Here is a 26,303-nt window from a genome sequence, read left to right as displayed (position 1 = left end):
TTGCTTCTTTTTGAGAATTTCCCCCTCCCCCTACCGGCTGGAGAAGTCCGGCTCCGCAATCCCGTGACAAGATGGCCGAATCTTTTTTTTCTGACTTTGGCTTGTTGTGGTACCTGGAGGAGCTCAAAAAGGAAGAGTTCTGGAAATTTAAGGAGCTCCTCAAGCAAGAACCTCTGAAATTGAAACTCAAGCCCATCCCGTGGACCGAACTAAAGAAGGCTTCACGAGAAAATGTGTCAAAGCTGTTGAGCAAGCATTACCCGGGAAAACTAGCCTGGGACGTGACCCTGAATCTGTTTCTTCAGATCAGTCGGGATGATCTCTGGAGGAAGGCTCGGAATGAGATCCGACGTAAGTGTCCTGGGAGGGACGGGGAGCAGGGACCCCGGGGGTGGCTGGTTTACTGGGAGCTTCTAATGAAGGTCACTTCATTACTGAGCTAGTGGCCATGCCTCCATTTGTTGAGAATGTGTTACGGGTCAGTAGGACCCTTGGAAATAGTAGAATTTCAAGCCAGCTCTGGTCATTCATGGGCCAGAGTGGATGAATAATGTCCTCAGACCATTCATCTAAGTGTCTTCTCCTCGTTTTTTTGTTCCAAGCTGAGTCAATGCTAGTTTAAAAGATCCGCTGGAGAAGGAAATGGCAACCCACTCCAGTATTCTTGCCTGGAGAATCCCATGGACAGAGAGGAGCCTGGCGGGCTCATGGGGTTGCAAAGAGTCGGACACGACTGAGCACCTGGGGCTTAGTATCTGTGTCACCAGGACTGCTGAGATGGAATTTCATGAAGCTTCTAACCCACTCTTTTTTTTTTAATAATTTTTAAAAAATTTTATTTTTTAATTGAAGGATAATTGCTCGACAGTACTGTGTTGGTTTCTGCCATACATCAACGTGCATCAGCCATAGGTATACCCATGTCCCCTTCTTCTTGAGCCTCCCTACCACCTCCCACCTCATCCCACCCCTCTGGGTTGTCACACAGACCCAGTTTGAGTTCCCTGCATCACACAGCAAATTCCCACTGGCTATCTGTTTTACACCTGGAATGTTTTCATGCTACTCTCTCCATTTGTGCCACCCTCTCCACCTTTCTTTTGATTAAATATTTTTTTATTGGAGTAGAGTTGACTTGCAGTGTTGTGTTATTGTCTGCTGTACAGCAAAGTGACTCAGTTATACAAGTACATGTGTCCACTTTTTTAAAGGTTCTTTTCCCATTCAGGTCACATCTTTTTCACCAGACTTGCACAAGAAACTAGGCAGAATCCTAAGATGAGGAGATAGCAGATGCCCCCGCTCCCACAGGAAGCGCTTTTCATGTGTGATGTCGTTTCATTTTTACCATGACTCTGAGGTTTGCAAATGAGAAAAATGCAGACCTAACAGTGTCCCCGCATGTTAGATGACGTTTCCAAAAGGGACACATCTGATTCAGGACCAGTTATTTTTGACTCACTGAAGGGCTTTACATCCTCCTTTGGGAAAGTACGCTATTTTTTTCCCCCTCAGAGAATAAGATCAGTTGAATTGTAAATCCTGGCAAACAAAGTGACAAAATACCAGACAAATCACTCATTAATTTTTTTCTCTTATATATATATAGACACATATATTTAAATTTATTTTTGAGTGTTTGATCTTAAATTGGAGTTCATGAACATGGAAACTCTTCCAATATTTCTTTAGATTTTATTTTTCTGCTCTCAAGGTTCTCTTTTATCTGTTTTCATGGCTTTATTATGATTTCTTAAAAGGAATTATTGTTGATTTATAATGTTAGAATGTTGTGTTAGTTTCAGATGTATAGCCATGTAATATGTAATTTATATTATACATTAAATATGTTAGTAATAATTTGTTGTTGTTTAGTCGCCAAATTGTGTCTGATTCTTTGCAACCCCATAGACTGTAGCCCTTCAGGCTCCTCTGAACATGGGATTTCCCAGCCAACAAAAACTGGAGTGGGTTGCCATTTCTTTCTCCAGGGGATCTTTCTGACATATAATTTATATATTATGTATTATAATGCACAATATACATAAATATTATATGTACATAAATTATATAAGGTATATATATTTCATATTCTTTTCCTTTATAAGTTATTACAAAGTAATGAGTAAAGTTTCCTGTGCTATGCAGTAGGTCCTTGCTGGTTATCTGTTTTATACATGTTCAGTTGTGTCTGACTCTTAGTGACCCCATGTACCATAGCCTACCAGGCTCCTCTGTCCATGGAATTCTCCAGGCAAGAATACTGAAGTGGGTTGCCATTTCCTTCTCCAGAGTGTCTTTCTGACCCAGGGATTGACCATGTCTCCTGCATTGGCAGGTGGGTTCTTTGCTGCTAAGCCATCATGGAATCCCTAAATAGCAGTGCTTATGAATTCTTGACTGTGCAGATAGTGTTCTTCTAGTTTGAAATGTAATCCTCAGATGTTCATATTCTGTGTAAAATCTGGGGTAGATTTTTTGGGGGGGATTATGTTTTTGTCTAGGTCTATGCCCAGCAGTGGGATTTCTGGGCCGTGTGATAGTTTTATTCCTAGGTTCTTAGGACACATTGGGAGAAGGTGAGGGCGGGATGAATTGAAAGAGTAGTACTGACATATACACACCACCATGTGTAAAACAGACAGCTAGTGGGAAGCTGCTGTGTAGCGCGAGGAGCTCAGCTTGGTGCTCTGTGATGACCCACGTATTTAGGGATTCCATGATGGCTCCACAGCAAAGAACCCACCTGCCAAAGCAGGAGACATAGAACATATAACTAATTCACATTGTTGTACAGCATGAAATAACACAACATTATAAAGTAATTACCCTCTAATTAAAAAAATCCTATAAGCCATAATGGAAAAGAATATTAAAAAAGAATGAATATATAAGTATAACTGAATCAGTTTGCTGTACAATAGAAATGAACAACATTGTACATCAACTATACTTTAATAAAAATAAATAAGAAAAAACCCCAAAGTTTATGAGCCTGGTCCCCCATGGGCATACATCAGTCTTTGCGCATATGTTTGAGTAAATCCATAGGGTTTGTTCTCAGTACCAAATATGGGGTGTATTTTTTTTAATTGTCTTCTCTTCTGTCCCTGTTAATTCAGAGAAGATAAACCCATATAGAAGCCACATGAAGCAGAAATTCCAAGTCCTATGGGAGAAGGAGCCCTGCCTTCTGGTTCCTGAAGATTTCTACGAAGAGACCACAAAGATTGAGTACGAACTCCTGAGCACTGTCTACCTTGATGCCTTCAAGCCTGGAGAGTCCTCACCCACTGTGGTCTTGCACGGTCCTGAAGGGATTGGAAAAACAACCTTTCTGAGAAAAGTGATGCTGGAGTGGGCCAAGGGAAACCTATGGAGGGACAGGTTCTCGTTCGTCTTCTTCCTCACAGGCCGTGAAATGAATGGTGTGACGGACATGAGCCTGGTGGAGCTGCTCTCCAGGGACTGGCCTGAGTCTTCAGAGCCCATTGAAGACATCTTTTCCCAGCCAGAGAGAATCCTCTTTATCTTGGATGGCATGGAGGAACTGAAGTTTGACTTGGATTGCAACACTGACCTCTGTGAAGACTGGGAGCAGCCACAGTCCATGCAGGTTGTCCTGCAGAGCCTGCTGCAGAAACAGATGCTCCCAGAATGCTCTCTGCTCCTTGCACTCAGCAAGATGGGGATGAGAAAAAACTACTCCTTATTGAAGCACATGAAATGCATCTTTCTCTTGGGGTTCTCTGAGCACCAAAGGAAACTGTATTTCTCTCATTACTTCCAGGAGAAGGATGCATCCTCGAGAGCCTTCAGTTTTGTGAGGGAGAAGAGCTCACTCTTCGTCTTGTGCCAGAGCCCCTTTCTCTGTTGGCTGGTCTGTACCAGCTTGAAGTGTCAGCTGGAGAAAGGAGAAGACCTGGAGCTGGACTCTGAAACCATCACTGGTTTGTACGTGTCTTTCTTCACAAAAGTATTCAGATCAGGAAGTGAGACCTGTCCACTGAAGCAGAGAAGAGCCCGTCTGAAAAGCCTGTGTACCTTGGCTGCCGAGGGTATGTGGACTTGCACGTTCCTGTTTTGCCCTGAGGACCTCAGGAGGAACGGGGTGTCCGAATCGGACACCTCGATGTGGTTAGATATGAAACTTCTTCACAGGAGTGGTGACTGCCTTGCCTTCATCCATACCTGTATCCAAGAATTTTGCGCCGCCATGTTCTACATGTTCACACGACCCAAGGACCCACCTCACTCGGTCATTGGAAATGTGACCCAGCTCATCACCAGGGCCGTGAGCGAACACTACTCCCGCTTGTCCTGGACAGCAGTATTCCTGTTTGTGTTCTCAACTGAAAGGATGACCCACAGGCTGGAGACGTCCTTTGGTTTTCCACTGTCTAAAGAGATAAAGCAGGAAATAACGCAAAGTCTTGACACTTTAAGTCAGTGTGACCCCAATAATGTCATGATGAGTTTCCAGGCATTATTCAATTGTTTGTTTGAGACCCAGGACCCAGAATTTGTAGCCCAAGTGGTGAATTTCTTCAAAGACATTGACATTTATATTGGTACCAAAGAGGAACTGATAATATGTGCAGCCTGTCTGAGACATTGCCATAGTCTGCAGAAATTTCACCTGTGTATGGAACATGTCTTCCCAGATGAGTCTGGATGCATCTCAGAGTAAGTCCATGTATTAATTCCCTCTCTCCTACGTGCCAGATTTGTGCCAGTCCCAGATAGGCTTCCCTGGTAGCTCAGATGGTAAAGAATCCACCTGTAGTGCAGGAGACCGGAGTTCAATCCCTGGGTGGGACAATCCCCTGGAGAAGGGAATGGCAACCAACTGTAATATTCTTGCCTGGGAAATTCCATGGACAGAGGAACCTGGTGGGCTACAGTCCATGGGGTTGCAGAGTCAGACACAGCTGAGTGACTAACAGTCTCACTTTTCATTTTCTTTCCAGCCCCCAATGGGTATTTCATAAAACACTGTACTTCTGTACTTAAAAAACGTGACTTTTGTAGTCAAAGAGACATTGGTTAGAGTCCTTGCACTGCTATTTGCTAGTGTTGTGACCATGAACTGTAAGTCTTCAGTTTTTCCATCTGTTTAAATAGGGGTCAGCATCTTCATAGGGCCAATGTCAGGTTGAAAGGTAAGCAGTTTTTATTGTTGCCAGAACAATGCTTCTCCCTACCCCGCCCCATAGCATTTTAGCATATCCTGATAATTCCACTGGGAAGGCACACTTAGAAGATTGTGCCTGATTTCCTCCAGATTTTGCCAATGTGTCTTTTCTCTTTGCTGATTTTATTTATTTTTTAAAAATTGATTTATTGATTTTAATTGGAGGCTAATTACTTTACAATATTGTAGTGGTTTTTGCCATACACTGACATGAATCAGCCATGGGTGTACATGTGTTCCCCATCCTGAACCCCCCTCCCGTCTCCCTCCCCATCCATCCCTCAGGGTCATCCCAGTGCACCAGCCTTGAGCACCCTGTCTCATGCATCCAACCTGGACTGGCAATCTGTTTCACATATGATAATATACATGTTTCAATGCTATTCTTTCATCAACCCACCCTCGCCTTCTCCCACAGAGTCTGAAAGTCTGTTCTTTACATCTGTGTCTCTTTTGCTGTCTTGCATATAGGGTCATCATTACCATCTTTCTAAATTCAATATATATGTATCAGTACACTGTATTGGTGTTTTTCTTTCTGGTTTACTTCACTCTGTATAATAGGCTCGGGTTTCATCCACCTCATTAGAACTGATTCAAATGCATTCTTTTTAATAGCTGAGTAACACTCCATTGTGTATATGTGCCACAGCTTTCTTATCCATTCATCTGCCAATGGACATCTAGGTTGCTTCCATGTCCTGGCTATTATAACCAGTGCTGCAATGAACATTGGGGTACACATGTCTCTTTCACTTCTGGTTTCCTCAGTGTGTATGACCAGCAGTGGGATTGCTGGGTCATATGGGAGTTCTATTTCCAGTTTTTTAAGGAATCTCCACACTGTTCTCCATAGTGGCTGTACTAGTTTGCATTCCCACCAACAGTGTAAGAGGGTTCCCTTTTCTCCACACCCTCTCCAGCATTTATTGTTTGTAGACTTTTGGATCGTAGCCATTCTGACTGGTGTGAAGTAGTACCTCATTGTGGTTTTGATTTGCATTTCTCTGACAATGAGTGATGTTAAGCATCTTTTCATGTGTTTGTTAGCCATCTGTATGTCTTCTTTGGAGAACTGTCTGTCTAGTTCTTTGGCCCATTTTTTGATTGGGTCATTTATTTTTCTGGAATTGAGCTGCAGGAGCTGCTCATATATTTTTGAGATTAATTCTTTGTCAGCTGCTTCATTTGCTATTATTTTCTCCCATTCTGAAGGCTGTCTTTTCACCTTGCTTATAGTGTCCTTCGTTGTGCAAAAGCTTTTAAATCTAATTGGGTCCCATTTGTTTATTTTTGCTTTTATTTCCATTACTCTGGGAGGTGGGTCATAGAGGATCCTACTGTGATTTATGTCAGAGAGGGTTTTGCCTATGTTTTCCTCTAGGAGTTTTATAGTTTCTGGTCTTACGTTTAGATCTTTAATCCATTTTGAGTTTATTTTTGTGTATGGTGTTAGAAAGTGTTCTAGTTTCATTCTTTTACAGTGGTTGACCAGTTTTCCCAGCACCACTTGTTAAAGAGATTGTCTTTTCTCCATTGTATATTCTTGCCTCCTTTGTCAAAGATACAGTGTCTATAGGTATGTGGATTTATCTCTGGGCTTTCTATTTTGTTCCATTGACCTGTATTTCTGTCTTTGTGCCAGTACCATACTGTCTTGATGACTGTAGCTTTGTAATATAGCCTGAAGTCAGGCAGGTTGATTCCTCCAGTTCCATTCTTCTTTCTCAAGATTGCTTTGGCTATTCAAGGTTTTTAATATTTCTATACAAATTGTGAAAGTATTTGTTCTAGTTCTGTGAAAAATATCGTTGGTAGCTTGATAGGGGTTGCATTGAATCTATAGATTGCTTTGGGTAGTATACTCACTTTCACTATATTGATTCTTCTGATCCAAGAACATGGTATATTTCTCCATCTATTTGTGTCATCTTTGATTTCTTTCATCAGTGTTTTATAGTTTTCTATATATAGGTCTTTTGTTTCTTTAGGTAGATTTATTCCTAGGTATTTTATTCTTTTCGTTGCAATGGTAAAAGGAATTGTTTCCTTAATTTCTCTTTGTTTTCTCATTGTTAGTGTATAGGAATTTCTGTGTATTAATTTTATACCCTGAAACTTTACTATATTCATTGATTAGCTCTAGTAATTTTCTGATGGTGTCCTTAGGGTTTTCTATGTAGAGGATCATGTCATCTGAAAACAGAGTTTTACTTTTTCTTTTCTAATCTGGATTCCTTTTATTTCTTTTTCTTCTTTGATTGCTGTGGCTAAAACTTCCAAAACTATGTTGAATAGTAGTGGTGAGAGTGGGCACCCTTGTCTTGTTCCTGACTTTAGGGAAAATGCTTTCAGTTTTTCACCATTGAGGATAATGTTTGCTGTGGGCTTATCATATATGGCTTTTATTATATCGAGGTATGTTCCTTCTATGGCTGCTTTCTGGAAGGTTTTTAATCATAAATGGATGTTGAATTTTGTCAAAGGCTTTCTCTGCATCTATTGCTAATCATATGGTTTTTCTCTTTCAATTTGTTAATGTGGTGTATTACATTGATTGATTTGTGAATATTGAAGAATCCTTGCATCCCTGGGCTGATTTTAACTTGCATTCTTTCATTAGGCTCAGGCTCCCAGCTCACACTTTAGCTCTCAAACACATACCGTCTTTCATTGTCATTAAAAAAAATTAATGTATAGTTGAGGGACTTCCCTAGTGGTCTGGTGGTTAAGACTCCATGCTTCCATTGCAGGGGACATGGGTTTGATCCCTGACTGGGGAACTAAGATCCCATGTGCTGTGTGGCACGGCCAAAAAAATGTATAATTGACACGCAACATTATATTGGATTCAAGTATGCAGCATAATTTTTAATATTTGTATATATAGTGAAATGGTCACCACAGTAAGTCTAGTTAATATCTTTTACCATACATGAAAAGTGAAAGTGTTAGTCACTCAGTTGTGTCCAGTTCTTTGCAATCCCATGGACTGCAGCGTGCCAGGCTCCTCTGGCCCATGGAATTTTCCAAGCAAAAATACAGGGGTGGGTTGCCATTCCCTTCTCCAGGGGAACTTCCTGACCCATGGATTGAACCCAGGTGTCCCGCATTGCAGACAGATTCTTTACCATCTGAGGACCAGTTAACATCTGTCATCATACATAGTTACAGATTATTTTGCCCATAATGAGGACTTTTGTATCTACCCTAATGTTCGTAGCAGCCTTATTAAGGTATGGAAAGAACTTAGGTGTCCATCAACAGACGAATGAATAAAGAAGATGTGATATGTATACGTATGTATACTAACACATATATATGGAATCTAGAAAGACGGTACCAAAGAATTTATTTGCAGGACAGCAATGGAGAAACAGACAATAAGGGACAGACTTATGGACACGGGGGTGGGGAGGAGAGGGTGAGATGTATGGAGAGAGTTACATGGAAACTTATATTACCATATGTAAAATAGATAGCCAATTTGTGAATTTTCTGTAGGTCTCAGGGAACTCAAACAGGGTCTCTGTACCAACCTAGAGCGGGGAGATGGGGAGGGAGATGGGACGGAGGTTCAAGAGGGAGGGGACCTATGGCTGATTCATGTTGAGGTTTGACGGAAAACAACCAAATTCTGTAATGCAATTATCTTTTACTTAAAAAATAAATTTAAAAAGATGTGATATAGATAGATAGAATATTACTCAGCCATAAAGTCGATATCTTGCCAATTATGACAGCATGGATGGATCTGTAGGATATTATGCTTAGTGAAATAAATCAGAGAAAGATAAGAACTGTACAATTTCACTTATATGTGGAATCAAAAAGATAAAACAAATGAACAAACATATGTAGTAGTGTATATGTGTCAATCCCAAATTCCTTATTTATCTCCCCCCCTACATTTCCCCTTTGGTAGCAGTAAGTTTGTTTTTGAAATCTGTTTCTGTTTTGTAAATAAGTTCATTTGTATTATTTTAGATTCTGCATACAAGCAATATCCCATGATATTTGCCCTCCTCTTGCCTGACTTACTTCACTTACTTTGGTAATCTCCATGTCTGTCCATGTTGCTGCAAACGGCCTTATTTCATTCTTTTTTAATGGCTGAGTAATATTCCATTGTGTGTATCTGTGTATATGTATATACACTACATCTTTTATCCATTCATCTGTTGATGGACATTTTCGTTGCTTCCATGTCTTGGCTATTGTTAACAGTGCTGTGGTGAACATAGGAGTGCATGTATCCTTTTGAGTATATCTGGTTTTCTCCAGATATGTGCCCAGGAGTGAAATTGCTGGACTGTATGGCAACTCTATTTTTGGCTTTATAAAAAAATTAATTTGTTTATTTTTGGCTTTGCTGGGTCCTTGTTTGCTGCCCGCAGGCTTTCTCTCATTGTAGTAAGCAGGGGCTCCTCTCTAGTTGAAGTGTACGGGCTTCTCATTGCAGTGGCTTCTCTTGTTGCAGAGCACAGGCTCTAGAGCACGTGGGCTCAGTAGCTCAGACTTAGTAGTCATGGCACACGGGCTTAGTTGCCCCAAGGCACGTGATCTTCCCAGATCTGGGATCAAACTTGTGTCTCTTGCATTGGTGATTCTTTACCACTGAGCCATCAGGGATGGAAGCCCTATTTTTAGCGGTTTAAGGAGTGAGTTGAGTGGAGCCATGGAAGAATCATGGTATTTGTCTTCCCACAGCACCATCGAGAAGCTCACCCTCTGGCGGGATGTGTGCTCAGCATTCACTGCCAGCGAGGACTTCGAGATACTAAATCTGGAGAACTGTCAGTTCGATGAGGCCTCTCTGGCTGTTCTCTGCAGGACGCTATCTCAACCCGTCTGTAAACTCCGCAAGTTCGTGTAAGTTGGATCTTCACCTGTTCTTTAAGTCAGTAGCAGGGTGTCATTTTTTTCCCACTCTGTTTTCTTTTGAAAACCCGAGCTACAATCCCATGTGTCAAAAGCAAATTCTGAGCGCTTTTCTTGATTTAAGATGTTTCACTGAGTGAGACACAAACTGGGCAAACAGGAAGACTTGAAGACATTCGCTCAAGAAGCTTGGTTGCCAGGTTACAGAGCCTGGGTGAGAAAGGACAGATTTTCCTTTTTTCTGCTGTGAGTGGTCCCTAGAATTAGACCTTCCTTCCCACGGCATCACCTCACTTGTGTGCAGACGATTAGCTGTGGAGTTCATGCTGACTTGGAAAAATCTTGTTGTTGCTGTTTAGTCACTCAGTTGTGTCTGACTCTGCGAGCCCGCGGACTGTAGCCTGCTGCCAGGCTCCTCTGTCCATGAGATTCTCCAGGCAACCCACTGGAGTGGGTTGCTGTGCCCTCCTTCAGGGGTCTTCCCGACCCAGGGATTGAACCTGCGTCTCCTGCATTGGCAGGCAGGTTCTTTACCACTGAGCCACATGGGAAGCCCAGAGAAATCTTGTTTTGTTTCAGAAGCAGAATTGGCATTTTGGGGAACTTGGTGTTACCTCTGGGTGACACAACTGTGTGTTTTGGTCTAGTGGTGTGTTTGCACTGAGGCCCCCATTTCAGTTTCTCTGTCACACATGTTTTAACTGTGACATAAAACTTGCTTGGGGAGCCCAAGAGCAGATAGTCCTGATAGCTGGTGTTTGCTTGGATGCCAATGGATTGAGAATAGATGTTTCCCAGGAAATGGTGGAGGAAGGTGCTGAGGACAGGTGGTAAAAGAGCCTTAAGTTCATAAGAGAGAGAAATAATAAGAATAGCATAGAATGGGTAGTGTGTATAGAACAATTCTTAGGCCCGGAGCTGGTTGCTTTATATGCACCATCTCTGTCTTGTAATCCTTATAACAATTTCGTTATGACCTTTTTACAAAACAAATACCAGAAGCATAGTGAAGATCACAGTAATTCCCTGATGCTTTTCTTTCTATGGTGGAAAGACTGCTTTTTATGACAGCTAAGAAGTCAAGGAGAGGAGATGTTTCTCTAATGGAGAGCCTGCCTTTATGTACAGAATTGTACTTTTTTCTGTGTAATTTTTCAAATTTAACTTTTATATTATATTGAACTGTAGTTGATTCACATTGTTGTGTTAGTTTAGGTGCACAGCAAAATTAGTTAAATACACACACACACACACACACACACACATATACGTACATGCACACATACATGCATATACATATATCTTGGCTTCCCAGGTGCTGCTAGTGGTAAAGAACCTGTGTGCCAATGCAGGAGACGTAAGAGACTCAGGTTCGATCCCTGGGTTGGGAAGATCCTTTGAGGAGGGCATGGCACCCCACTCCAGTATTCTTGCCTGGAGAATCCCATGGGCAGAGGAGCCTGGCGGGCTACAGCCCCTGGGGCCACAAAGAGTTGGACCGGAGTGAAGCAACTTAGCACACAGGCACACATACATGTATCCACTCTTTTCAGATGCTTTTCCCATACAGATCATCACAGAGTACTGAGTAGAGTTCCCTGTGCTACACAGAGGGTCCTTGTTGGTTATCTATTTTGTAAACAGGAGTGCGTTTGTGTTAATCTCAAACTCCTAATTTATCCCCACCCCCCCCCGACCTTTCCCCTTTGGTAACCATAAGTTTGTTTTTGAAGTCTGTGAGCCTATTCCTGCTTTGCTAATAAGTTTCTTTGTATCATTTTTTTTTAAAGATTCCACATATGAGTGATGTCACGTGGTATTTGTCTTTCTCTGTCTCACTACTTAGTATGATCATCTCTAGGTCCGTCCATGTTGCTGCAAAGGCATGGTTTCCTTCTTTTTACGGCTGAGTAGTATTCCATTGTATATATGGACCACGTCGTCTTTATCCGTTCATCTGTCGATGGACATTTAGGTTGCTTTCATGTCTTGGCTATTGTGAATACTGCTGCTATGAACACTGGGGTACTTGTGCCTTTTCAAATTATGGTTTTCTGTGGATGCATACCCAGGAGTGGAATTGCTGGATCACATGGTAGCTCTGTTTTTAGGTTAAAACCTAAAATCTCCATTCTGTTCTCCTTCGTTCAGTTCAGTTCAGTCACTCAATCGTGTCCGACTCTTTGCAACCCCATGAACTGCAGCACGCCAGGCCTCCCTGTCCATCACCAACTCCCAGAGTTCACTCAAACTCACGTCCATTGAGTCGGTGATGCCATCCAGCCATCTCATCCTCTGTCGTCCCCTTTTTCTCCTGCCCCCAATCCTTCCCAGCATCAGAGTCTTTTCCAGTGAGTCAACTCTTCGCATGAGGTGGCCGAGGACTCCCTTCTCTCCACAGCCTCTCCAGCATTGATTATTTGCAGATTTTTTGATGATGGCCTTCTCTGATACTTTGAGTAACTTGGTTTGCCCTATGCCATCCTGTTGTCTTCAACCCCGCAAACTTATCACTTTCAAGCTAAATTTAACTCCTCCTTCAGCTTAAGTGTCGCTTCTTGCTATATACCAAAACTTGTGAGTCTAGGAACCCACCACAGCTGGGGGTGGTCTTGAGACACAGTGTTTCTCTGACTAATTCACCATGAAGAGGGAAAAGATCTCTCTCTTGTTTACCCTGATGTCTCCAGCAGCCAGCAAAATACCGAGTTTTCCAGGCGCTCTTTAAACTGAGGTCGAATGAATGTATGGATCCTTGCATTCTGGAAGTGGTTTATTCATTTCACAGAAAGAAATGGACTTATAAATGAATTGCTCTAGATCCTGCATGGATAGTAAAAAATGGACCTCATCGCAGTGTTGTTGTTTTATTTCTTCTGGAAGCTCTGCCAAAAATAAAGTAGGGGACTGACTTGCTCATACTTCAGTTCAGTTGTTGTTGTTCAGTCACAAAGTCGCGTCCAACTCTTTGAGACCCCATGGACTGCAGCATGCCAGGCTCCCCTGTCCTTCACTATCTCCCGGAGTTTGCTCAAACTCATGTCCATTGAGTCGGTGATGCCATCCAATCATCTCATCCTCTGTCGTCCCCTTCTCCTCCTGCCTTCCATCTTTCCCAGCATCAAGGTCTTTTCCAGTGAATCGGCTTTTCACATCAGGTGGCCAAAGTATTGGAGCTTCAGCTTCAGCATCAGTCCTTCCAGTGAATATTCAGGACTGATTTCCTTTAGCACTGACTGGTTTGATCTCCTTGGACTCTCGAGAGTCTTCTCCAGTATATACAGTTTATTGAAAAACGAGGACTAGTGGTCTTATACGGAGAAGGCAATGGCACCCCACTCCAGTACTCTTGCCTGGAAAATCCCATGGACGGAGGAGCCTGGTAGGCTGAAGTCCATGGGGTCGCTAAGAGTCCGACACGACTGAGCGACTTCATTTTCACTTTTCACTTTCATGTGTTAGAGAAGGAAATGGCAACCCACTCCAGTGTTCTTGCCTGGAGAATCCCAGGGACGGGGGAGCCTGGTGAGATGCTCTCTATGGGGTCGCACAGAGTCAGAAACAACTGGAAACGACTTAGCAGCAGCAGCAGCAGTGGTCTTCTAATTGAGAGATTGGTTGTTGATTTTAAACGGGGCAGATGACTCTGTAAAGGAGGAGACCAGGTTATCTGAAACCGCCTGAGTGAAGGTGTGAAAGAAAATGTGCATGTCCTTCCAAGGACCCTGGGGTTCCAAAATGAGGAAAACAGTTCCTCTTCAGCGTACACAGAAATGAATTATCATCATACCTAGAGTTTTTTTTTTTTTTTTTTTTTTAAGAACTTTTTATTTTGTGTTGGGGTAGAGACGATTAACAATGTTGAGGTAGTTTTAGGTGAACAGCAAAGGGACTTAGCCATACAGATACAGGTATCCATTCTCCCCCAAGCCCCTTCCCCTCCAGGCTCCCACATAACACTGAACAGAGTTCCTTGTGCTCTACAGTAGGTTCTTGTTGGTTATCCATTTTAAATATAGCAGTGTGTACCTGTCCACCCCAAAGTCCGTAACTATCCCTTCCCCTCTGGCAACCATAAGTCCATTCTCTTAAGTCTGTGACTCTCTTTCTATTTTGTAAGTAAGTTCATTTGTATCATTTCTTTAAGTCTGTGACTCTCTTTCTATTTTGTAAGTAAGTTCATTTGTATCATTTCTTTTTAGATTCCACATGTAAGGGATGTCATACAGTATCTCTCATTCTCTGTCTGACTGACTTCACTCATTATGACATGCCCTGGCTCCATCCATGTTGCTGCAGATGGTATTATTTCATTTCTTTTTAATGGCTGAGTAATATTCCATTATGTATATGGAATGTAACACATCTTCTTTATCCATTCCTCTATCAGAGGGGAGAATAAATGGTAATTTCTGAACCATCATGATCTACTTGTTTTGTGATGAACCTTCACCATTAAGTTAATTTACCCAACCTTCAGAATATCCAGGAGAAAAACAAATATTTGAATCCAGTTTTCTCAACCTCAGGAGCCTGGGTCTCCAACCAGGGCATATACCATCTTTCTTTAATTTGTTTTATTTTTTTAAAGAAAACTTTAAAAAATTGTTTCCTTTTTAAAAAACCCTTAAAAAATTTTAGACCAAAATGATCTTTTCCTTGGGGAAGACAATCTTGTTTGGACATGGGAGGTATTGCCAGATATAGGAGTGCAGAGAGGCACAGACATGGTGCCTGGAATTTAACATGGGCTCAGTCTGGCTTCCTTATAATATCTGTGGTGGAATGCAGAAGTGGAGGGACTAGGCAGAAACAGGAGACCTCTAAGCACCTGATGTCCGAAGATCCCAGAAAGAATTCATAGGCGGGAATAACCAGAAGAAGGCTTCCCAGATGGTGCAACTGGTAAGGAACCCGACTGCCAGTGCAGGAGACATAAGAGACACGGGTTCAATCCCTGGGACAGGAAGGTCATGGCAACCCACCCCAGTATTCTTGCCTGGAGAATCCTACGGACAGAGGATCCTGGTGGGCTACAGTCTGTGGAGTCGAAAAGAGTCAGACATAGTGAAGTGACTTAACGCACGCACACACACATTCACAACCAGAAGAGCCAAATTATTGGAAAAAATTCTGAAGCTGGGAAAGATTGAAGACAAAAGGAGAAGAGGGCGGCAGAGGATGAGATGGTTCGATAGCATCACCTACTCAATGGACATGAATTTGAGCAAACTCTGGGAGATAGTAAAGGACAGGAGAACCTGGTGTGCTGCATTCCATGGGGTTGCAAAGCGTTGGACATGACTTAGTGACTGAACAATAACAAACCAGATATTAAAAAAAACGTATTAGGAGCCTAAGCATGACAAGTAGGAAGAATTGTGTAAGAGGTATCTTGCTTTGGACTTCATTGCATGAGTTACTGTGTCTCTTCCTCTTTTGTAGGTGTAACTTTGCTTCGAATCTGGCAAATAGCCTAGAATTATTTAAGGCCATTCTTCATAACCCTCATTTGAAGCACCTGAACTTCTATGGCAGCAGCCTCTCCCGTATGGATGCCAGGCAGCTGTGTGAGGCGCTGAAACACCCAATGTGCAACATAGAGGAACTCATGTAAGTCTTGGGGTTGTCCTCTGTGATGTAGATTTTTCCCTGTGTGAACTCGGCAGATTGAACACGCCTATCTCCCTTCCTGCCGTGGTCTCTCGCATGTTTCACCACGTCCATCTCAGTATCAGTAGACCTCCTACTAAGATGAGCATGGATGGGTTCTCAAGGGCAAAGCTTCCTCTCAGAAGGTCTGTCCCATCTTTTCTTTTGTGCTCACTTGAATGACCTCACAGATGCCTTATCTGATGCTCCTTGACTCTCCTCTCAACCAACCCTACCAAAGCCATAACTCCCATTTCTTTTCCCTTGAAGACAGTCACAGAGACTTAAAATGAGAAAGGTTTGTGGATGATCACAAATGTCATCTTGGAATCTGGCAGATAATAGAGGATAGAGGGAAAGTAATTTCCCCCAAATCATTGCTTTCTCCTGAAAATTATCTGGGATGCCTTTAGTCTCATTGGGGGATTTCTCAACAGACTCAGTCTTTTTTTCAGCAGGAAGAACAAAGAGAAGTAGTAGAAATAGCAATAAACAAAAGCAACTTGTTAAATCCACCAAGAAGACACACTCTTCTCTCCACCAGTAATATGACTGACAGATCACGTGCACTTGGTTAATTTCACCTATCAAGATTCATCAGGAGGGAGAGGAAGGGTCCATGCATAAGGGTTGTTTGAACATACAGGCTTGCTTTGTTGTTGTTGTTCAGTGGCTAACTTGTGTCCGACTCTTTGCGACCCCATGAACTACAGCACCCCAAGCTTCCCTGTCCTTCACTATCTCCCAGATCCATTCTTCACTATCTCTCTCATGTCCATTGAGTCGGTGATGCCATCCAACCATCTCATCCTCTGTTGCCCCCTTCTCTTCCTGCCTTCCATCTTTCCCAGCATCAAGGTCTTTTCCAATGAGTTGGCTCTTCACATCAGGTGGCCAAAGTATTGGATCTTCAGCTTCAGAATCAGTCCTTCCAATAACTATTCAGGATTGATTTCCTTTAGGACTGACTGGTTTGATCTCCTTGCTGTCCAAGGGACTCTCCAGAGTCTTCTCCAGCACCACAATTTGAAAGCATTTGTAATTTGAGTGGAAAGCAACAGGGATTCATGCAGAGAATCGTGTAATTACCTCTGCTTTTTAAAGAGTCTGGAGTTGGCAGGTGTGGATTGGGGGCCCTGATGTGGTCCAGGGCCAGTTGCCCAGACACCCTGTAAACATCCCGGCCGCCCCCCACCACCCGTCTCTCCCGCAGGCTGGGGAAGTGTGATATCACGGGTGAAGCCTGCGAAGACATCGCCTCTGTTCTCGTCCACAACAAGAAGCTGAAGCTTCTCTCCTTGTGCGAGAACGCCCTGAAGGACGATGGGGTGCTGGTGCTGTGTGAGGCCCTGAAGAACCCAGACTGTGCCCTGGAGGCGCTGCTGTGAGTCGGTGTCGGGGAGGGGAGCCTGCAGGGGACGGCCGCGGACCGCCCTCACACCACGGTCCAGCGAAGCGGGCTTGCCCCGCAGGGGAGCCTGGGGTTGAACTGATGAATTCTAGAGACGCAAGACGAGCCCTTAGCATCCAGCTTGGTGCCCTGGTTATCAAAGACGGTTGGTGCTTCTGTAGGTATACTGGGTGCTTGGTGGGGGGGATTCATCTGATTACTTGCAGGTGTGGGGCTTCACACGTCCTCGGTTATCACTGGACCCCTCCCCACCCCCAGTGTCCCCACCTCTTTCTTGCCTGGAGTTTCTATAAACCACACTGATTCTTTGTCGGTGGCAATAGAAAGGGTTGTCTATTTACCCAGGGGGGCCACAGGAGAAACTTAGTGTTAATTTCAAAAGAATACCTTAAAGTGGGGGAAGGGAGCAAGCACGCCCAAGTGTATGGAAGTGAATAGTAGGCTAGAAACAAAGCTTTTGTGTGTGTGCGTGGTGTACACAGGTGTGTGTATAGACATAAGTATTACATGCACACACAAAGTGGCATTTACAATAGAAGGCTAGAATATTGTTACTGAGATGATTTTTTTTTAGATTATAAAAAAGTCAATACTAAAATAAGTTCCAGGAACATTAAACATTAAAACCAAACTATTAAAAAAAAATAAGGGAAAACTCTGAACTATAACGATTTAGACCAAGAAATATTTAGAGGCACAAAAGAAATTACATATTGGAAGATGAAAGGACTTGGCTATTAAATCTTGCCTGGTATTATTCAGTAAATTAAAGCGTATTCAATAGCTGGTAATTTAAGTGGGATATATTTATCTAAGAGTTCTTTAAAATACATCATTTAACTTTTTTTGTTTTTAAAGTTGAATCTTTATTCCATAAAAATGAAAGACTACTGAAGATGCAAGAAAGTCACTAGTAATTTTAAAAGAAAAAATGTTCAACCTATTTCTATACTTTTTATTTTGAACTAGTTTTAGGCTTGGAACAAAGTTGGAAAAATAGCACAAAAATTCTCTTATAGCCCTTACCCCATCTCCCTAATGTTAAACCTTTTTTTTTCCCCCAAATAGTTAATATTTTTAATATTTAAATGTATAATACCATTTTAAACAAATGTGCAGATTTTAAAAATATATTCCACTAGGTCAGAATTCTGCAAAATGGGCAAATTTATAGTCTAATAGAAAGCATTGAGTTTTTTGTAAAGTCAATTGGCTAATAAATAAAAAAAAATATGAAAAGTCTATTTATAACAAACCTTAGAACTTAAAATTTTTGATGCAAGGTATTAATTCAGTATAACGTAAAATGGCAGAAAGTGGAGATATTTAGGGAAGGCATAATTGTAGAGTCATGGAACATTTGGAGATTATATTAAGTGACCGTTAAAGTCTTACATTTTCTTTTTTTAACTTTTTATTTTGTATTGGATTATTGCTGATTAGCAATGTTCTGATAGTTTCAGGTGGACAGCAAAGGGACTCAGCCATACATATACATGTATCCGTTCTCTGCCCAAACCCCCCTCCCTTCCAGGCTGCCACAGTGTTCCCTGTGCTCTACAGTAGGCCCTTGTTGGTTCTCCATTTTAAATACAGCAGTGTGTACATGTTTGTCCCAAACTCCCTGATTATCCCTTCCCACCTGACCATAGTTCTTTCTCTAAGTCTGTGAGTCTCTTTCTGTTTTGTACCTAAGTTCATTTGTATCATTTCTTTTTAGATTCCCCTTGCTACACATTAAAAAAAATTTTTTTAATTTATTTTTGGTCATGCTGGGTCTTCACGGCCCTAGTGACGGTGAGCAGTGGCTTCTCTTGTTGCGAGCACAGGCTCAGGAGTTGTGGCTCACAGGCTTCATTGCTCCGAGGCATATGGGATCTTCCCGGACCAGGGATCAAACCTATCTCCCCTTCATTGGCAGGTGGATTCCTGTGCACTGTACCCTCAGGGATGTCACCTCTGCTACACATTTTAATCTTCTTATTTTTCTAAATGACCACAGAGTACAAGAAAGTTTTTACATGTAGTTTCATGAAAAGATTACCCTATCAAGCTTATGTGGGCCTGCCAGGTGGCGCAGTGGTGAAGAATCCGCTTGCCAGTGCAGGAGACTTGGTTTCTATCCCTGGGTCAGGAAGACCCCCTGGAGGAGGAAATGCCAACCCACTCCAGTATTCTTGCCTGGGAAATCCCATGGACAGAGGAACCTGAAGGGCTACAGTCCGTGGAGTTGCAAAGAGTAGGACATGACTGAGCGAGTGAACGAGAACATAGAACTTGCGCAGGTTGACGGACGATGTGTGTGTCTTTGCAGATTGTCGCACTGTTGCTTCTCCTCCGCAGCCTGTGACCACCTCTCCCAAGTCCTTCTGTACAACAGATCCCTGACTTTTCTCGACCTGGGGTCAAACGTCCTGAAAGATGAGGGAGTGACAACTTTGTGTGAATCACTGAAGCACCCAAGCTGCAACCTACAGGAGTTATGGTACGCCTGGCTGGGGTTTGTTTGAATGTCAGTGTTTGATTTTGATTTTTGGCTCTTGGCAGCCCAGGAAAGGAACAGGAAGAGAGGAAAAGCATGGAGTCTTCTGAAAAAAAAAAAAAAAAAAAAAAGCAAGGCTCAGTGATTACCCCACCTGATACTTCTGGGGCTTCCTGGCTGACAGATGTGTCTACTTTTTTTTTTTTACTCTACCTCTTCAAATTGATTTTTTTTTATTGCAGAATAATTGCTTTACAGTATTGTGGTGGTCTCTGCCACACATCAATGTGAATCAGTCATAATTATATATATAATCTCCTTGCTCTTTAGCCTCTTCCCCTCATCCCACCCACCTTGGTCATCACAGAGCGCCAGGCTGAGCTCCCTGTGCTATACAGCAGCTTCCCACTAGCTATCTGATTTATACATGTTGTGCTTGCTTAGTCGCTCAGTCGTGTCCAACTCTTTGCAACCCCATGCACTGTAGCCCGCCAGGCTCCTCTGTCCATGGGGATTCTCCAGGCAAGAATATTGGAGTGGGTTGTCATGCCCTCCTCCAGGGGATCTTCCCAACCCAGCAATCGAACCCAGGTCTCCCGCGGTGCAGGCAGATTTTTTCCCGTCTGAGCCACCAGGGAAGCCCGTTTTATACGTGGCACTCTATATGTCGGAGAAGGCAATGGCACCCCACTCCAGTACTCTTGCCTGGAAAATCCCATGGACGGAGGAGCCTGGTGGGCTACAGTCCTTGGGATCGCTGAAGAGTCGGACACGACTGAGCGACTTCACTTTCACTTTTCACTCTGATGCATTGGAGAAGGAAATGGCAACCCACTCCGGTGTTCTTGCCTGGAGAATCCCAGGGACAGAGGAGCCTGGTGGGCTGCCGTCTCTGGGGTCGCAAAGAGTCGGGCACGACTGAAGTGACTTAGCAGCAGCAGCAGCAGCAGTCTATATGTGTCAATGCTTCCTTGTCAGTTTTCCCTACCATCCTCTCCTTGTGCCCACCACTGTGCCCACCAGGCCATTCTCTCCGTCTGCATCTCCATTTCTTCTCTGTAAATAGGCTCATCAGTGCTGTTTTTTCTAGATTCTTAAGATGTGCATATATTATTTGATACTTGTTTTTCTCTTTCTGACTTACTTTACTCTGTATATCAGGCTCTAGGTTCATCCACCTAATTACAACGGACTCAAATGCGTTCCTTTTTGTGGCTGAGTAATATTCCATTGTATATATGTACCACAACTTCTTTATCCACTCATCTGTTTTTTTTCAATTTTTATTATAGTATATTTGCTTTACAATGTTGTGTTGTTTCCTACTGTAAGAAAAGTGAGTCAGCTAAGTGTGTGCATATATCCCCTCTTGGATTTCCTTCCCACTCAGGTCACCACAGAGCGCTGAGTGGTTCCCTGTGCTGGAGAGTAGGTCTTTGTTAGTTGTCTGTTTTATATATGGTAGTGTGTACATGTCAACAATTTGAGCACACTCTGGGAGACAGTGAAGGACAGGGAAGCTTGGTGTGCTGCAGTCCACGGGAACACAAAGAATCGGACACAACTTTGCAACTAAACAACAAGAACAACAGCATGTCAACTGTTGACATTTTGGCTGAGACAGTTTTTTCCTGGGGAGGGCGACTGTCCAGTGCCCTGTAGGATGGTGGTAGCTCCCTGTCCCTGTGTGGCAAGCCAAAAAATGTCCCCAGGCACTGCCCAGTGTTGCCTGGGGGCAGGAAGCAAAAATCATTCCTGCTTGAGAACATAGACACACATATACACACTCTATATGTATTCCATATATGTACATAGCAGACATATATGTGTGTATAAATGTGTTTATACATGTGTTCACGTGCTTGCCTACACAGATACATGTTTATCAGATTTACAGTATGTACATATGTATGCATGTATGTTCTGTATACACACTTGCATACTGTGTGGGTGGGGCACAATACTGTGAGGAGCCGTGAACTTGGAGACAGGAGATACACAGGAGACATCAAATTATGTGAGATATTCAGTGAAGTCCTTCCCAAAACGTGCTGTGTATACAGAGACTTGAAGGAAGTAGGGGGATAACTCGGCATATACTTGGATAAAGAGCATTAGAACCAGCAAGAACAGAGGTCCCTGAGGGGAGAGACTGGGCAGGAAGGAGAGTGCAGGGAGCCCAGGGTCGGGCAGAGGGCAGAAAGTGGAGGAGCTGCGTTGTGTCTCATCATCATCTCTATCATCACCTCTGTCGTCGTCTCCATCATCTCTGTCATCATCATGGCCATCTCTATCGTCTTTCTCATCTGTCATCATCATCACCGTCTTCTCTATCGTCTCGTCGTCGTCTCTGGTATCATATCCATCATCATTGTTACCATCGTCGTCATCTCAGGAACACTTGAGTATTTCTTCCTTTACAGGAATAAGTGAGCGTAAGTGAAGCCATTTCAGATTGGACCTCAGGGTCAGATACGTTTGTGTTTTTTTTCCCTCTAGGTTGATGAATTGCTACTTCACTTCTGTTTGCTGTGTGGACATCGCTACCGTTCTTATCCACAGTGAAAAACTGAAAACCCTGAAACTAGGCAACAATAAGATATACAATGCTGGCGCCAAACAGTTATGTAAAGCTTTGAAGCATCCTAAGTGTAAATTAGAGAACCTTGGGTGAGTGTCCATGGATGGTGGGAAAGCTTACCTATTTCAAGAAGAAGAAAAGCTGGAGAATGAAAGGGACGAACGGGATGCAAGTTTAGAAACAAGTGCAGTGAAGCAATAAATGCCAGCCATGAAACCAGGGTTTGCTCCAGCTTGCCACGGGCTGACTTGTGGGACTTGGTGGTTTTGTTTTTCATATATAGTTTTATCTGTTTATTTGGCTGCTCTGGGCCTTCATTGCTGTGCACGGGCTTTCTCTGACTGCAGCCAGTGGGGGCGAGCGGGTCCCACTCTCTACTTGGGGTGCACGGGCTTCTCTTTGCAGTGGCTTCTCTTGTGGAGCACAGGCTGCAGGGCACACAGGCTTCAGCAGTTGTGGATTCCAGTCTCGATAGCACAGGCTCAGTAGTTGTGGCTCACAGACTTGGTTGCTCCGTGGCATGTGGGATCTTCCTGGACCAGGGATTGAACCCGTGTCTCCTGCATTGGCAGGCGTATTCTTCACCACTGAGCTACCAGGGAAGCCCTGGGACTGGGTGGTTTCTTGCTGGGGTGGGGAAGTGAGCTGTCCTGTGCATTGAGGGAGGTTTCGCTGTAACTCTGGCCTCCCTCCACCCACGGGAGGCTAGCAGGACTCCTCGCATGTGTCAGATGTCTGCAGGCACACATGTGCCCCAGTTGAGACCCACTTGTCCAGACTGAATGTCTCTTCTCAGAGGCGTGGCCTTGGCACCTCGAGGTGGTGTGTACGCCAGCCCACCTCATGCTGGTGTGTCCCCCTGTGCAGGCTGGAGGCCTGCGAACTCAGCCCTGCCTCTTGTGAGGACCTAGCCTCGGCTCTCACCACCTGCAAATCGCTGACTTGCGTGAACCTGGAATGGATCACCCTGGACTATGATGGGGCGGCGGTGCTGTGTGAAGCCTTGGTCAGTCTGGAGTGCAGCCTGCAAGTGCTCGGGTGAGTGGATGCTGTTCCCTCGGTGATGAGTGACCCCCGAGGGAGGTGGGACCACCGTAGGTTTGTGCAGTCTCGGCACCATTGACATGAGCTGGAGACTTCTTTGCTGGGGGTGGCTGTCCTGTGCATCGAAGGATGTTGGTCGAGCGTCTCTGGTCTCAACCCACTCGTTGTGTTCCCTGGAGCACCTCCTTGAGAGATGATGACCAGAAATACAAGCTTTAGGCACTCCCATGCTGCTCTGGTGATTAGGCTTCTGCACTTTCATTGTTGTGGCCCGGCTTCAATCTCTGGTCAGGGAACTGAGATCCTGAAAGCCACATGCCCCTCCAGCACCAGGAAAAAAAAACCCTTCAAAATTGCTGAGACAAGATTTTAATTGCTCTCACCGCCCAAAGAGAGAGATTGTGTGATGTGGTAGAGACGCTAGCTAACGCTCTGATGGTAAGCACTTTGCAGTGTATAAACATATCAAACCAACGTGTTGCAACCTTAACCTTACACAGTGTTGTATGTCAGGTATATCTCGTAACATTTGAATTAACTTTAAAAAAAGAATGTCCATCGTATCTATCACCTGAAGTTTTTTTAAAGGCTCCTGGTATTGTCAAATGTCCCCTGACAACCAGAATCACCTCCAGGTAAGAATGACTCCTTTACTAAAAACACCATCTCCTACTTAATTTGCCTGAAAAAGTGCAACTGCAGCTCAGAGCCAGGAGGGTTTCCATCAAGGACAGAGCAGGGTCTTGGCACAGAAGTACATTTCCTGAAGAGCAGGAGTCAATATTGTTTGGAACATTATGTTTTTTTTTCCTTTTAAACTTTGTATTTTGTACTGGGGTACAGCCAATTAACAAACGTGATAGTTTCAGGTGAACAGTGAAGGGACTCAGCCATACATGTACACGTACCCATCCGCCTCCAAACTCCCCTCCCATCCAGACTGCCACGTAGCACTGAGCAGGGTTCCCTGCGCTCTACAGTAGGTCCTTGTTGGTTCTCCATTTTAAATATAGCGGTGTGTACATATCCATCCCAAACTCCCAGACTATCCCTTCCCTCCATCCTTCCCCTCTGGCAACCATAAGTTTGAGGAACATTATGTTTGCATTTAGAGTGTGTGTAGCTGACTTCCATAGGATGAACATCTGAGTGCCTTCCATTTACCAAGACCCTGATGACCTGCAGGGGAGGGACAAATGGTTCACACCCCTCTTGCTCACTCTCCTAGTCTCTAGGAAGGATTTTGTGCATCCTTGGTACAACTCTCCCAGGAAAGAGTGAAGGGAACTAGCTATTGGGGTGTAGAGAGGGCAGCAATCATGTATCAAGTCAACACAGCTTTTCTTTTTGTATTTTCTCAGCCTGAACAAATCTTCATATGATGAGGAGATTAAGATGATGCTGACGCAGGTGGAAGAGATGAACCCCAACCTCATCATTTCACACCATCTCTGGACTGATGACGAGGGCAGACGCAGGGGTATACTTGTCTGACAAGAGCATGTCCTGAAGTAATCTTCTCACAAAGGTGTCCCCCTCGGTCACTTTGGCATCTCCCCTCCTGACACACCCTGTCATGTAAATGGTTCATCAGGGCCAGTTGATGATTTTGAAGCTCTTCCTTCACAGTATTGTAGTGATACGATTGTGGGGTTGACTATCTGTGCCTAAATCCTCTACCTCCCATTAAAGTTCCTATCCTGCCTTGCAATGTGTAGAAGAAAAAAAAATACATTACATGTAAACACTTGGGAAAGCATGACTTTATTTTCTTACCAGATTTCTCGGGAATGTAGGAGCTTGGGGTTGAAGGAACCATGATCGTCTGACACTTCTGACATAGAACTGCTGCTAGGATGTGTCTCTAGATTTTAGAATTTATTCCCTACATCTAACATCCCACTCACGCCTTTCACTTTGAGTTTGTCCAAATTTAGTGTTTTTGTTTTTATTTATTTTAATTGGAGGATAATTACTTGACAGTATTGTGATGGTTTCTGCCATATAGCAGTTTGAATCGGCCACAGGTATACATGTGTCCCCCTCATCCTGAACTCCCTCCCACCTCCCTTCCCCCCATCCCTCAAGGTTGTCACACAGCACCGGCTTGGGTACCCTGTGTCATACCCCAAACTCCCACTGGTTATTCTGTTTTACGTATGGTAATGTATATGTTTCAATGCTATTCGCTCAAATCATCCCACCCTCGCCTTCTCCCACTAAGTCCAAAAGTCTGTTCTTTACATCTGTGTCTCCTTTGAGTTTTCTGGTTTAGTTAAAAAAAAAAAAAAGTGTATTTCCATATCTCTACTATCTATTAGTACATGCCACTCAATTTTCTTAATTCAATATTTTTCAAATGTATCTACACAGTTTAATATTTCTTTTTCAAATATACATCAATACCTCACTGACATCATTAAACATTGTTTAGTTCTCTATTGCCAGTACCATAAATTATTAATGCCTTACTGGTCCTATATAGAATTTTATTTTTGTTGAGTATAATGCATTTTAAAAACTTAATTTACTGAAGTAGAGTTGATTTACAAAGCTGTTTTAATTTCTTCTATACAGCAAAGTGACTGAGTTATAAATATATATATATATTTATATATATATATTTATATTTCCTAGTTCTTTTCATTAAGGTTTATCACAGGATACTGAATGTAGTTCCCTGTGCTATATAATAGGACCTTGTTGTTTATACATCCTGTATGTGCTAGTTTGCACCTGCTAATCCTAAACTCCCAATCCATCCCTCCTCCATTTTTAATAAACTTTATTTTTAGAGAAGTTTCATATTCACAGCAAAACTGAAGGCAGGCACAGAGGTTTCCCCATGTTCCCCCTGAACCTATGCACTCTTAGTTGATCTAAAGAGTGGACAGATCCCAAAGAGTCCAGTCCTGCTTGTGTTGTTTTTATTTTGCTGCCATTGTTTGAATTGGCAAGCTTATTCTAAAGATATGAAAATGTAAAAAATATAGAATACCCAAAGCAATCTTGAAAAATTGAATGACTTGTTATAATTAACATATGATTCAGGGTCAGT

General features: G+C 43.2%; 1 protein-coding gene across 1 annotated transcript; it reads left to right on the top strand.

Annotated features, from left to right (window-relative positions):
- On the top strand, positions 1 to 24,916 carry NLRP9 (NLR family pyrin domain containing 9). Its single transcript, XM_005902693.2, has 9 exons — positions 1 to 351; positions 3,123 to 4,686; positions 9,905 to 10,066; positions 15,521 to 15,688; positions 16,941 to 17,111; positions 19,453 to 19,623; positions 22,120 to 22,290; positions 23,069 to 23,239; positions 24,607 to 24,916. Exons 1-9 carry the CDS (start codon positions 72 to 74, stop codon positions 24,737 to 24,739), a joined length of 2,991 nt encoding a protein of 996 aa, XP_005902755.2. The 5' UTR covers positions 1 to 71; the 3' UTR covers positions 24,740 to 24,916.
- The last annotated feature ends 1,387 nt before the right edge of the window (positions 24,917 to 26,303 follow it).

Source organism: Bos mutus, chromosome 18 (assembly GCF_027580195.1).
Source record: "Bos mutus isolate GX-2022 chromosome 18, NWIPB_WYAK_1.1, whole genome shotgun sequence".
NCBI classification, from domain to species: domain Eukaryota; kingdom Metazoa; phylum Chordata; class Mammalia; order Artiodactyla; family Bovidae; genus Bos; species Bos mutus.
This window is presented reverse-complemented; position numbering and strand designations above follow the sequence as displayed.

What these genes read in the sequence shown, in the direction of transcription:
- NLRP9 (XM_005902693.2), top strand. Translation starts at nt 72, where the DNA reads ATGGCCGAATCTTTTTTTTCTGACTTTGGCTTGTTGTGGTACCTGGAG. An exon ending in GAGTCTGGATGCATCTCAGA is followed by an intron (nt 4,687 to 9,904) that starts GTAAGTCCATGT and finishes GTCTTCCCACAG; the next exon opens with CACCATCGAGAAGCTCACCC. An exon ending in TGTGCCCTGGAGGCGCTGCT is followed by an intron (nt 17,112 to 19,452) that starts GTGAGTCGGTGT and finishes GTGTCTTTGCAG; the next exon opens with ATTGTCGCACTGTTGCTTCT.